The sequence below is a fragment of the Rissa tridactyla genome, chromosome 2 (assembly GCF_028500815.1).
Source record: "Rissa tridactyla isolate bRisTri1 chromosome 2, bRisTri1.patW.cur.20221130, whole genome shotgun sequence".
Classification (NCBI taxonomy): domain Eukaryota; kingdom Metazoa; phylum Chordata; class Aves; order Charadriiformes; family Laridae; genus Rissa; species Rissa tridactyla.
The window spans coordinates 56,329,736-56,344,195 of record NC_071467.1 but is presented as its reverse complement, the minus strand read 5'-3'; the positions used below and the strand labels follow the sequence as shown (position 1 = coordinate 56,344,195).

The 14,460-nt window shown below is 43.5% G+C and overlaps 2 protein-coding genes across 10 annotated transcripts in view; one reads left to right on the top strand and one right to left on the bottom strand.

The window, feature by feature from the left end:
* Positions 1–10,263, bottom strand: part of ANKRD12 (ankyrin repeat domain 12) — a 67,446-nt gene extending 57,183 nt beyond the window's left edge. For all 5 annotated transcript variants that reach the window (XR_008464681.1, XM_054190007.1, XM_054190009.1 and 2 more), the window contains exon 1: positions 10,125–10,263. The gene's annotated coding sequence lies outside the window, so the exon portion shown is untranslated. The remainder of the gene's footprint in view (positions 1–10,124) is intronic.
* The window catches only part of LOC128904939 (uncharacterized PE-PGRS family protein PE_PGRS20-like), a 48,772-nt gene continuing 44,524 nt past the window's right edge, over positions 10,213–14,460 (top strand). For 2 of the 5 annotated variants that reach the window (XR_008464682.1, XM_054190020.1), the window contains exon 1: positions 10,224–11,097. Coding sequence is in view for 1 of the 5 variants with exons in the window: in XM_054190020.1 (XP_054045995.1) it covers positions 10,730–11,097 (368 nt within the window). In the remaining 4 variants the exon portion in view is untranslated. Of the gene's footprint in view, positions 11,098–14,460 lie in introns of all 5 variants that reach the window. The other 3 variants (XR_008464686.1, XR_008464684.1, XR_008464683.1) reach the window with 3 other exon arrangements.

The window sequence follows — 14,460 nt, the reverse complement described above, 5'->3', positions numbered from 1 at the left end:
ATCAAGGAACACCTTCATTGGCTGAACACTCCTTTTAAGCCAGTTTAGCCCTTAATGCTCCCGCTGAAATGTTTAACTAGCACTCAAGACAAAAAGTGGACTTCATCTCTCTGTGATCATTCTTACTACTGGCAAAGGCAAATTCTCACAACAATTGAAGAAACTTGCTTCTGTTGCTGTGTGAAAGTTTTTCACAACCTGGTGAAATTCTGAGGAACCACTGACCAGAAACACAGGCAGCAAGTGGCTTCACTTGCTTCCAAAGAAAGATAATCTATTTGTCACTCAGACCACATTTCCCTGCCATTTCAGCTTGCCTTGATTTCCGCCTTCTTAGAGATGAAATGTCTACATCACTTTCTTTCATTTTAAAAAACATCCTAAATAAAAAGGAGGACCTATCATCCTGGACAACACCACAGAACTTACTCTCCATAAATCAAAACTGGGAATAAGAAGGCTTAGGCTCACCCTCCTTTCACAGATACTAATTTATTTTCACAATATTGCTAGAAGATAAGAATTCATTATTCTCTTCATTTTACAGATGCTGACTTAAATTCACAGAAATAATGAGGTCAAGGGTTTCACCAATTTGCCATACCCATAATACGTTACAGGCTTTATTTTTCAGATGATTTCATATTAGATAGTACTTTATACTTGGCGAGACCATAGCTACTAGTGACTTCAGTTTCAGCTTCTACAATCAACTGCTCTTCCCTACCACTGTAGAAGGAAAAGGGTAAAACAGTCTCAAAGCAGTTATCCACAAGTGAGGAAAACACTCGGCAAATGCTCATAAAAAGCCTGTATCTTACACGAATTCCAAAACAGACTGAAAATCGGTAATTTTCAGGGTCAGTATACAACTTTCTTCAACGTGGGACCCTCTTTTCTCTTCCTGCAACCTCCTCATAAGTTAGAGAACTGATCTCAATTTCTGCAACAGGACTTCTCTTGGAGCAACATCTTGGACTGCACAGTTGCAATTTATCCACAGAGATTCATCCAATTCATTATTTAAAGTGGAGTCCCAACCAAAAATGATCAACTTGTGATCCCATTCTTCTATCTGCAGAAGGGTAAGTGAGCAGTGCTACCTCAATATACGCCAGACAGCATTTCTGACAAAGCAGGTCATAAAGGCTAGCGACATTGTAATATACAGCAAGAAGGCGTGCAAATACAGACAAGCACTTGCTTTACTTTTGCAACACAATCCCATTTCCTTCCTTTACTTTCTCTAAAGTTTCCAGCCTCAAATCGACTCTGAGATCTTCCCACTGCAAACGTCACTCCGCACATCAAGATTATGATAAAATAAAAGCAGCTTATTGATATCAGACTTCTGAACTCATATGGAATTAATTACTGTTTTTGTCTTCCCAAGGCACTGAAAAACCATAAAACCTAACATTTTGACAAAATACCCTTGCAGATGCTATGCCAAACTATCTAGTCTTGGTTGGCATATAAGAGCTAAAAATTATTAACAGAATATGACAGAGGAAAAGAAACAAAAGGATCCCAGCTATCTATAAATGACTTCCACATAGATGGCTGAACATGGAAGAACTAAAGAAAATGAGTGTGCTAAGCTCTACTTCTACTTTAACACCTCACAGAAGTATACTAAATATTAAAGTGAAAGTATCCAAAAAGGTGTCATTTTCAAAGGACAGGACACTCTGAAAGAATCAGTTAGATCTATGAACCCAAACCCTGCTTAACCCATCTGCATGAAGCCCCATCCAAAAGACGACACCAAGAGACTGCTGCCAAAGACCCTGTGAGGTGCTGAGAAAAGGTGTGAAACAAAAGAAGTAGGGAGGAGATTAATTCTTTCCCAGTTGACTCCTAGGATAATGAACTCCTTCCTCCTTCCTCACTTCAAAACAAAAAAAGAAAAAGGCTTTGGGGATTAATTTATTTACATAATGTCATTTCAGGTGAAAAACAATGCTGACAAACCTGGCCTAAACTGACAGGCAGAAAACAGGCAAGGGGGGAAGATGGTGCTTTGCAACAGGGATCCCCAAAGATGATTTGATATAAACAGACAGCTGATACAGGGAAGCACTGAATAAGAAGGTACTTGAAGAAATAAAAAAAAAGTAAGATCAAATACTATGATTTATTCACTTTTATTTTTTAACAGAAATAGCTTCTCAAGTCTGAAATCCTAAATGTTAGTTGTTTAGTAAAAGAAATACACAGGGTCAAGGGACTGTCTTTACAATAGGTACTTTGTAGTTCTACACCTCAATCGTACAGATATTTATATTCAGGATAAACTTGCAGAAGTCCTAACAACTTAAAATTACAGAATTATCCACTATTTCAGAGAAGCATTTGAAGGGCTGTGGGCTTGCTTAATAGTGAAGCCTGTGGACTGGATACATGTGTTACAAATAAACTTGCAAAACCATACTCTTAAGTAATTAACAATTCTCATGTCAGCATTGGGAAAATGCTAGTTTTACTAGAAAAGCATAAAACAGTAGGACATTTGATATCATAATGGCATGCCAGATTGTTCAAGAATGGCAGAATCTTCATCAATAAGCCAGTACTATCTTGCTGTTAAAAAAAAAAAAGAGGCAGATCATTCCATCACAACTCTCTCTCTATTTTCTCATATAATTTCCTCTTAATACCCAACAAAAGTGTTGCATTCAAAGCATTTAAATTAATATTTTATGACAAAACAAATTTTAAATGAAACAGCTTAGAATACCAAAGATGAAAGTTTGTGGAACTTGCATAACATCAACCACATGACATTTTTATCAGAGAATGGTTAGAATTATTAAAAATGGTTAGAATTCTTTAAAAGTGGAAAGTCCTCCCTGATTCTAAGAGACTTCTGTTAAAGCACCTTTTTATGCATAGCCCCTGCCCCAAATTGGGAGGGACAAGATGTAAGAAATGTTTAAGGATAGGGTTAACTCCTGGCATTAACCACAAACAGAAAAAAAAAAAAGCATTCTCTCTCCCCAAAATGGTGATAAATCTGCCTTCCAGAAGTCAGACATTGGCTCCCATTTCAGTTGGGCAGGAATGGCTCCCATAGTGACAAGGGGCATCATTCCTTCTGAGCCACATATACCATTTCTGGAGCATTCCTCCATGTGGACCAGTAAGGAACTGCAACTAGTGTCAGAATTCAAGAGGAATCTGAAGGATGTTTGTCAGTATTTTCTTATTCTCAAGTGCATTTCTCTACTCTCTTACTAATCTAGAAAAGATTAAGCTTTTGTCTTTTCATGGAAGATACCAGCACTATTGTTTTTACATATGGCTGGCTGTTCTGCGAGGAAGCACTGGAAAGAAACAAACAGAATGATGAAATAATTGTTTTTCTCCTTGAAAGAAATTTCTCAAGATCAAAAATACCATGTTTCTTTTCAGATGTTATCAATATTAAAATGATAATTTCTGAATAAATGTTCTTATTAATATTTATGCTTTAGCTACTTTTCATATTTCTCCTTCGGCAGTACAAAATAAAATCATTTCACTTTCAGTTTCTCACTCATAAGCTCAGTCTGGGTTGCAGGCACTGGAAGAGACTTTCTTCACCTAAGTTCCGGTACAAACAACGTAGAAGAGACATTCATGTATTTGTCTTTTCTTTCTTAAAAGAAATATAAGAAACTGCATTTTTAATAAGTGAGATGAAGTGCAAAGAAGTCTTATTTATGTAACCAGTTAATGAGTCATTTAAATTTAAAAAAAAAAAAAACAACGAAACAAACAAACCAGAAAAACTTCATTAAGAATCTGTATAGCAAAACTTAGTAGAATGTACCACAGCTTTACAAGACTACCACACACAGGCAGTACAAGAAGAATGCATGCTTTGACTATTAAAAATTAAATTAGTCAGGAAAAACACATCACCTATAACAGCTGAAAAACATTTCTATTCCACATTTGAAAGAAAAAAAAAAAGGTTGACAGTTTTACAATTTATCAAGCCTTCAGCAACAGATTCGGCATGGAATCCCAATGGACTAACCAGAATTAGATCTTCGTAACATTTTACTCCCATTACTGGGGTGACTTCCAGGTTCAGCCAGTCATGCCTATAAGCAATCTGCTCTAGCTGACCCTGCTCTGAGCAGAAGGGTGGACTAGATGACCTCCAGAGGTGCCTTCTAACCTCAACTAGTCTATAATTCTGTAACATGAATTAAAAATGTAGATGTTCTTTACCTCAGCAGCAGTATGCCTACTGGCAGTTCTCTCCTCCTGCTGATACATTCAGCATATGAAAAGGTTTAAGTCTTCTCTATTCTCCAGCAACTTATGCCATGTAGTCAGGACAGCATTTATTCCAACAAAGACTTACACAGGTGGCTAGACGAACCCATGTAGCTTGTGAGTACTGATGTCATACTGAAGTTAAATCATATCATTAAGACAGCTGTGTAGAATACAAACAACATCCCTGCTGAGGGACATACCTAGCTGTTGAAATAGACATTTACATGGAAAAAACAACCTCACCTCTTTACGCTTAAGAATCAGACATACATAAGTTTCCAGAATGCCTGATGGGATCCCCCTTTATTCTGGATAGTCTCTCATAATAAAGGAGATTCTTTTCTTTCCCACAATAGGATTCCTCTTTATAGAATCAAAGAGCCATGCTTGCCCAAGAACTCTGGTTCTCAGGAGCCAAAGAAACTTATTGCAAAATCCATTACTCTTCCCTTCTAATCTACAAGTATAAAAAACTTGTATGTTCACAGGTGCTTCCTCTTGAGTCTTTTTTAGGATGAGCTATGGGTTCAAAGGAAGCACCTGCACAGATGTTTAGCATAATATGATACTCCCATTAAGCTAAACGGAGAAGTGGAGTTGTAAGCTTCAGTTTTGATCTACTGGTTATTCCTTAAAGATGTAACTAAGTTGATCTTTGTCAACTAAGAAAGACTATTCCATTACCACAGTGCCTACCAAAGAAAAACTTAAAAGCTTTTCTATCAGTACTTTGACAAGCTTCAGATAAGCAAGCCTATTGCCAATTAAGTTTAAATTCCTTCTACAGGAATCTACATCCCCTCTGGAAACCTTCTAAAGATCTCCAAGACAAGAGATTTCAAAACTACTCTGTACATTATTACTAGAAACTCAGCAATTTATATTTAAATCCTCATAGTTAATGATAATTTGCCAACCTAACACCAAGAAAACCCACAACTTATCTATAGCACTGACAGAAGGAACATAACCTAGAAACATGCAAAAGCCCTTCACAGGCTAAAAGCAGATGAACTGCCAACACCTACTCACAGTCCTTCAACTTCAGCACGATTCACCACAAGTAAAACAACGTGCTTCAGCGCTACTGTTCACAAGTAAGACCTAAAACAGTAGACGCAGGGAAAAAAAAGCAAGGTTCTGACTCTGACTAGGCTTACTTACAGGTCCCCAACTGGATAACAGGATTTTGTCCTGGCTAAATTGTGAAGACATGCAAAATATTCAGCGGTCTTTATTGCCACCTCTTGGCCATCGCCACATATCACAAAAGTAACAGAACAAAATCATATGCCAGTTCCTTTATGGAAATAATTTTTCTTTGGGGGAAAAGAGATAGTGAGGTAACATATGTTACCTCCAGAGGAGGTAACATCTCCTCTAGAAACAGAGGAGAGAGAATAACCCAATACTGTTTGCATACAAGTATAACTATTTAGAGCTGTAAAACTACAGTAAATAGTGCAATTAACCTTCATTAATGTTTTACTACGTCATCTGAAGAACTGAAGGGACTGGAAGCAAAGAACCAGTTATTTTCAAGACAAAAGACAATATTTTTTATTTATTTAAAAAGGTAATACAAGTTGTCAAGTCACCTGTCCCTTCCTGAAGTCAGAAGACAAATGGATTAGCATTGCTCACTCTAGAAAGAGAATATCACTAAATCATCTTTCAGTTTTCCCTTTATCAGTAAACTAGTGGTAAGAACTCAGATTAGTAGGTTGCTGAACAGTGTGGAGCACCACAGAAAGCTGATTTCTCTCAGTTAGTGTTCTTTGTTGTACACAATCTTGAAGTGAACATAAACAAGAGGAAGATATTTCCATGAAGCAGCTAAGGAAGCTATCTATCTGTCTATCAGAGCTTGAAAGGGTTGAAAAGCCAGACACCTATTAAGTAGGACTAACACAAAAATCTTTGTAAGAGAAGGGAAACTATAGGAAATGTCTTCATGTAAGTAAGCTTATTTCTGCTGCCATGAAGGACTGGAACTTTCTAAGATTTCTACCACAACAATACTCCTGGAAATACAGTGTTATTTGGTTTCTGTTGCATTTAACACATTATGAGGCTCAAAGAGGGGAAAAAAGTGCTTTCTACCTCTGATGGTTTTTCAGCCTCATGAATGCAGCCCTCAGAACAAGAAAGTCATTCCAATACTCTTTGTCTCCACCAGGCTACTGGCAAGTAGAAAGCACATGACAGGGGCAGGAAAGAAAGTATCTCAAGTCTTCCTCATCAGCTTGCACTTTTACTCTTTGTCTCTAATATAGATCATAATTGTATCTCTAACATTGCTAATGGCTTTTCTTAGCATAAACCAGGGTGAAACCAATCCTCTTGTGATGTTATCACTACCTAGAACACTCTGAGCAGCAGCTGTGAAACTGAGGACAGTTTATTCATTTGTTGCTTACTAAAGATAAAAGCAGATATAAGGACACTTCGTCGGATCCAGGGAGATAACCCAAAATAAGCCAAAGCAAAGTCATACTCTCAAGGGCTTCAAGTCTCTCTTTAAATGAATATTTAGATTTACGCAAGGTGGCAATAAAGATCCTCAACGGCATAGGTAAGATACAAAGTATGGCTCCACAAGCTTATGGAGGAACTTTTTAAGACTTCCCTAGGTTCTGGAATAATAATGAACTGGTAAGAAAAAAACCTTAAAGATGTTAACAGGGCTCTGAATTCTGTTATTCTGTTAATAGAACTATTCAGTATTGTAACACAAAATGCAAGATAAGAGTTTGTGCTAATATTTATTTCATACCATCTGTCGCTAGAGCCTAAGTAGAGTCTAATGATTTAGTTAAAAAAATGTAGTCTGATCTGGAGACTAAATGACCAATCAACATTTATACTACTCCATCTGCAATAGAACATGGAAGAGAAGAAACACCAAACACTCATGGCCCAGCCCACCTTTTCACAAGATAAGATCGAATTTGTCAAAAATAAGTTGTTCTGAGTGTGCATATTAACAGTGTGGTGGCAGGTTAATCATTATATATTTTGTGATCAATATTTTTTTCCAGTTTTAAAGAGAACAACTGCGCTAGTCTTTCAGACAATTTCATCAGCCTAAGACCATCTAAACATGGTAAATCAGTTCAACAAATAGAATTTGTTTTCATATATCTGTATGCCCAGCATTGAGGAAGAAGTTCTAGCTCAGCCATTTCTAGGTGCCAATATTTTCCCTAAGAGGATATCCAGGACTCTTCCACCTAGTTAACTTAAAGCTGCAACAGTTTATGGGTTTTGTAGCAATTTAAACAGACACCACATGGTGCAGAGAAGCTGCTGCTTGAGGCTATGATTGATGACTTTAATTTAACAAACAGAGGACTTAACAAACCAAGGTATTCAATTTTCAGTTCATGCTTTTAAACCTAAGGTAAGTGGTAAGATAGCACCCCCTACGACTAATGCTAAACAAACAGAAGCTTCATACAAGCACTCATTCAGCCCGCTTATTAAAAGGCCTATTCCTCAATAAAGTTACCTATTATGCAAGCCTGCTGGAAGAAACTGTAAATGAACTTAGGTTTGTTGCACAGAGCTTGCTTTCTTACACAACATCTGTCCTAAGCTTTGCTGCCTGTAGTATTCAGAGTTCACAAATAATTTTGAATAAACCTCTGGGTGGGAGAAGAACACACAAAGAGATGGTAATGGAAAGGCAGAAATCCTTATATCTGAAATATTGAGCTGTCATCTTTGCGAAAGAACCAGAGGCTCTCTCATCAACTGACTGCACTCAGTAATTACTACAGAAAAGCCAGGAAATCAGAAAAGGGACTCACATACCGTACACCAAAAAACTGACATCACCACAAGAATGCCACCATAGTCCCCCGGGTGCCGAGAAAAACATTGGCACTCCTTAACATTTTAGCTTACAGGACACATACAGGAAAGCAGAAGTATTAAAGAGGGGAAAAAAAATAAAAAAAGAGAGAGACAGTCAGTGGATTTACTATTACCTTCCCAAGGAAGTATTCTGCTATACCTGCAATTTTATTTGAACAGTTCATTTCTCAAGCTTGCACAGAAACCTACTGAATTCATACAAGGGTGAGATTAAGGTCCCCAGCTCATGGAGTCATAAGGTTAGCTGAGAGTCTGGGTTTCCACCTAAAGAATTAAGAAAAGCAAGGGACACCCAACATCTGCACAAGCCTCAAACAACAAGAACAGGTGAAATGCCCTGATGTCTCACATCATTCTGAAGATCTGGTACTCTGTGGACTCTTACCCACTGAACTACAGCAGAAGATTACAGTAGAAGGAAAGCACAGGACACTTAGTTCTTTGCAGCTGCACAGCACCTGTGGGTAGCTCACCATGTCACTAGAGTAACCTAGATGTGAGGACCTAGAGTAACTAAGATGTGAGAACAACCAAGCTGCCACCAACTTGCATACTGAAAAACACCCAAACCCTTGCTGCTTCAAAACTAGATGCAAACCCCACCTCCAAATCATGGCATGTCAATAACACTGAATTATTTTGTGTAAAAGTTAGTGATTTCTTATAGACGTGATGATCTCACCCTTTCCTAGCGTTCCAAGATTAAACATTTCTTTCCTGGAACATAAGTACATTTGGACTGTTCCACATCTGTCTGATAGCTTTTTGTTCCTACAAGCATCACAACTTACTCACTTGTCGTCATTAAAGCACTGGTTTATCCCATAAACTACCTAGTAATTCAGAGGTATAAAATTCAGATTTTCCTCTGCATCACATGGCCCGCAGAAGAAAGGCACAGAACACAGCAACACTAGCTGACAGCACTGAACTACTTATTTTATCTGGGAGTTTAAATAATAATAATAAAAAAATCCTTTCCTTTCTTATTAGCTACCCAGTCCTTAAAAAAAATAAAAAAAAGAAAGAAAAGAAAAGAGACAGTATTAGCAATGCTACGTAGAGAGTCAGGCTAGAACTAGAACGAACTGTGCAACTGAGCCTGGCATTTTCTCATTTCTCGTCCTTCCTTTGTTGCCTGGTGTCACCTGTGCTGTGCGAGTTACCGTGCCCCACCTCAGCGGCGGCTGCCTGGTACCGGCACACCACAGGCGCCTGAACGTATTCTCCTGCAAAACCACCGGGCCACCCCCTCGAGCGTGTCACGGAAGGCGCCACAAACGCCGCACCCGCTCGCCCCGGGTCTCTATGTGACGAGGGAGGAGGACAGGCTGCCCCGGCGGGGCGGCACAGCCCAAATCGGCGGAGCAACTCCCGAGGCTGCGAAGAGCTACCGAAATTCCCGACGCGGAGGCGGGGCGGTGGCGGGTGTGTGTGTGTGTGTGTGTGTATGTGTGTACACCGCCATGCCACGCTCGGCACCCGCGCCCCGGCCGCCCCGCCGCCGCTTCCCTCCCCACAGCCCCGGCCCTGCCTCCCCTGGCAACCGCCGCCCCAGCACCCGTCGCCCCCCGGCCGCAAGCGGGCCCCGCTCCGGACGGCGGGACAGGGGCTGGGCTCGGCGTGCGAGAGGCGCGGCCGTCAGACGGTGACAGCGGCGGCCATGGCTCCCGCCGCGGCGCTGACAGGCTGAGAGGGGACAGCCGCTGCCCGCCGCCGCCGTGCCTATCCCCCCGGGCAGGGCAACGCGGGGACAGGCCCGCCGCCCCGCCGGGCTGGGCGGGGGAGGCGCAGTGCCCGCCGCCGGGGAGGGCAGGGCAGCGGTTACACCCCCCCACCCCAAGGCGGGCAGCGGGTGAGGGCTCGCCGGGCGCCCCGCCGTTCAGAGACAGGGGGGTGGCACCCCGCGGGCGGGACCGGGGGTCCCCCGCCGCGCACCGGGAAGGGGTGGGGAGGTGCGCTCCGGTCCTTACCTTCTCCCGGGAGCCAGCGGCGGGACGCGTCCTACCCTCTCTCCGTAGGGATCCGACAGGGGAGCCGGTGCCGCCCGCCGCCACCAGCGGTGCGCAGGGGCTCGGGCTCAGCCCCGGCTCCGGCCGCTGTGGCTGTCGGGTTTGAAAACACCCCCCCGTCCTCCGCCTCCTCCTTCTCCGCCGCCGCCCTCCCTCACCCCGCGCTGCCGTTGCCGCTTCCCCCCCCCCCTTCCCCAACAGCAGCCGCTGGAGTAGCGCTCCGCCGGCCTCCCATTGGCCGCGCCCCGCCCACGTGGCCCCCACACAGGGGCGGGCGGGCGCTGCCGCGAACGTTACAGCGCTCGGGCGGCGGTTGGCGAAGGAACGGCGGTCGGGGGGGGGGGGGCAGGGCCACTGCACCGCTCCGTTCTCCGTCCTGGGGGAGACGGGCACGGACGCCCCGCTGGGCCCCTCGCCGCCCGTTCCCGTCCCCACCTTGGGGGAATAACGGGCTCGCAGGGTGCCCAGGGGCGGGAGGGAAGAGGGTGGCGACGGGCGGGCATCGTGCGCACGCGCCGGGGCGGCCGCGCTCTCGCCTTGGCGGCGGCCGCTGGAACTTTCTGGAAATGGCGGCGGCGGCCCCGGCCGCGGGCGCGCCTGGGTCGCGGGGCAGGGGCAGGGACGGGACGAGGCGACGAGAGCTTTCGCGTCCCCGCGGGACGGCAGCCGACCTACAGCCACCAGCGCGACCCGTCGTTACCGGCGGCGGCTGCCGCTCCCCTCCCTGGGGAGGGGTTTTCCGGCGGCGATGGCGCAGTGAGTTTTTAACAACCGGCGCCGTGCGCGTGCGCGGCGGCGTGGCCGGTACCGGTGGACAGGGAGGGGCCGGTGTCCGCGGTGTGCGCGCCCCCAGAGGTGCTGAGAGCGAGCGGAGCGTCCCGGCAGGCCGCGGTTCAGGGGCCCGCAAGGTTTTGGGAGAAGCCCCGGGAGGCAGGTGCGTGTGGTGCGGCGCTGGGGAGGGGGGGCGGATCGCCGTCGGGGCGCCCGCGTTGAGAGGCTGTGGGAGGTGGAGCCCGCCGCGGCCGGTGGCCTGCTCGGTGCCTCCTCCCGCGCCCGGCGTTGTCCGGAGGCAGAGTCCCGCCCGGCGGGTGCGGGCAAAGACCTGCAGGACCTTCTGTGGGGGGCATGCGGGGCCCCAAGCCTCGCAGGCGGGCACAGATTCCCCGATTGGAGTTTGGGCCCGCTTCCAGTTTTGAAAGGGAAAAAAAAAACCACACCTTACAGACTTTAACGCCAGTAAGCCAGACGTCTTATAAATGCATCAGAACGGGTTACAGAAGTAGGCTGGCGTTAGTTTTAGTTACAACCTTAAAAACTGGTCATTCGTCTGCACTTGTGAAAGGTTTTGCCTTTGCTTATTAAAATGGTACATGGTAAGACTTTAAGAATCTGTGTGGTTTTGTGCTCCTGGGTTCTTCCAGAGTGCTTCTGGAAGGTGCTGAAGACAGGTGAGCTGTCAGGTGCAGTATTTTGAGAAGGCAGCTAAACAGAGCCCTTACATTTGATGCAGTATTAATTGGCATGCTCGGTCTGCTACTGGATTACTTCCCTCTGTTATTGTGCAGAAAGCAAGAAATCCTTGATGTTTACTATGCAAGTCAGAAATGTGAAATTTTCAGAATTAAAAGATTGATTAAGGCAATCTATTGTGTGAACTTCCCCTGTATTCTCATTTCCACCCATCATGTTTCAGCATGGGTAGAGAATGGCATCACAAATCTCAACTATTCCCCTGCTGCACAACATCTTACTGTTTAGGCAAACTTCTCTCATTTGCTTTCAAAATCTTCCTGTAAAGTGCTGGTACAGACCATTTCCGTTTGATGCTGTTAGTGTACCTCGAGTACCTCGAGCTGACCAGGAGCAGCAGGTATGGTGACGCCTGTGGCCACATAACAAAGGCAGTTGCATTCACTTCTTTCATGTCAGGTTGATTGCAGAGGTCATTGCTTGAGGTGGCAAGCAGATTGAAGAGCGGGCAGGCTACCCCACTGCCAGCATAAATGGAGTAAGAACTATTTCCCAAGGCAGAATGTTTGTTCTTCACACAGCGCTATACAGGGATGACACTGATGATTCACCTTCTATAACATGACAAGCTGCAGGATTGGGGCGGTGGTGTAATACTGCATTCTGATCCTTGTGCATCAGCACCAGTACCATGCAGTCCCAGGATTTCGGCGTGTGTTGGTAGATGTTCACAGCCAGCAGCCGAGAGAATGGGAAAGGAGACTTACGAGCAACATCTTCTGCAGCAGATGTTATGATTTGATAATAATGTCTATCAGTAACTAAAAAATATGGTTCCTTAAGTCTAAGAGCTACTGTTTGGACTAACAAAAAGCATCAGTCAGTTAATTGCTAATTGCTGCCCTTATATTAGTTTCTTCCCCTTGTCTACAGAAGCCCCTCCTTTTTACATAGCACAGCTGCAAAATGCCTTTGTAGTTGTGCTCTCTTGGTGTGCATAGTACTTCCCGGGATCTGCCCTCCCTAGCGAAACATCGTGTGTTAGCAGCGGTGTGAACTACTGGTCTTAATCAAGACAAACGTGCACAGCATCTGGTTGAACTGTCATTGCTGAAATCAGTCTAGTAATTCAATGACTGAGAATCTCAAACTGCAGTACAGTACAATGTAAAATAAGAACTGTATCCTAAGAACTTGCAAAATGTCATGCTGGTGAAAGCACACGCGCTAGCCTTGGGTAGGTAACTGGCCGGTCAGCCCATGAGCCCACTAACATACTGCATAGCTGGAACTCAATTTCATTGCTTTTTCCTATTTCATGGCAGAACACAGCTCCAGATAACATTTTTCTAGCTGTGTGGGGAGGTCACAGAAATCCTTTCCATTATCCAACATGGAATGCATCATTGGCTACCTAGTGGAGTTTCCTATTACTCTGACCAAAGGAAAGAACCACCAGCATTCACTCTCTCAGTCCAGTGGATTCTTTGTGTGTCTTCCGCTTCCATGTTCTAAATCTCATTTCCTTTCCCAAAACTGTACCTATTTTTCTTAAAATCTTCTGTAGGTAGTTTTTTTTTTTTTTTTCCCCATTAAAGGGCTTTTACCTTTTTTTTTTCGTTGCACTTTTACATTTGGAGAATTAATACAGCATGTGAACGCTTTCATTTTTCTCTCATTCAAGGAGAGGGGCAAATAGGACCACCGAAAACACAGAATCGGTTCCATTACTGCTGCGTTACTACTTTAAGGAGTGTATTTGCTATTGCTGTAGCTAACTCATTTTTCATTTAACTCCCCACCCAGTACTCACACAGTCCAAGATATTAACTGGTAGATAGAAACTGCAGAATTAAGTGTTTGATTATTTGACAAGTTAGTGTCAGCTGCCCAGAGTGACTATTAGTAAACTTCTGCTATCGAGGATTGAAAACAATGGAAATTAATGTCCTGTTAGTATTTGTTACCTAAAATATTCAATACTACTAGTAAAAGCAAGCACAGGGTATTACCTGTAGCTATTCGAGAACAGAAAAGAGAACTTGGATATATTAATTCTTATAGTATTCTGTAACTCTTCCATAATGATCACCTTGTTAATCCTCATCACAGTCCTGCATATTGTTATTGTGAAAATAATTTTGTATATAGTAAACTACTACATGTAACAAATACTGCAGAATCTGTATTTCTGGTTGAGATGTTTGAGGTTTGAAATGTTCAGATTTCAACAAAACCTGAAATAACGCAATATGTTATTTTTTTCTTTAATCATTTATCTTAATACAATGATTGTTAAACTTTTTTGAAGAAACCAGAACCGTACAGCCTCATTTAAATAATGAATTAAGTGGGTAAGATGAGAAAGAGGAGTAACGGTTATTTGCATATTTATCTTCAAATATTTCACAGTCCTATAGCTGCCCTACAATGTTCAATTTAAACAGTGGTGTATCAGATTTGTACCACACAAAGATAATGTAAATCATGCTTTTCTAGTCAAGTGATCGGCAGACTGTTAGGTGTTGCATCAAAACGACTGACATACATGTCTGTGGAACATCATTAACATGATTGCCACCAAATGGGAAACTGGTGAAGTCCACGTGTACTCATGAAACAGATATCACGATTTCCATGTACAGATGGAATGAACAGGGGAGAAAAGTGAGACAAGACAAATTCTCCTGTCCAGCTTTACCAATGGGAGGAATGTTGCATTCTAGGGCTTTCTCTTTGCATGCTTCAAAGTGTCAACTTGGCAGGTCTAAAACTATGTTTCCCCTCAACACATGCAATCCCATCAGTTTCACAGTTGCATACAAAA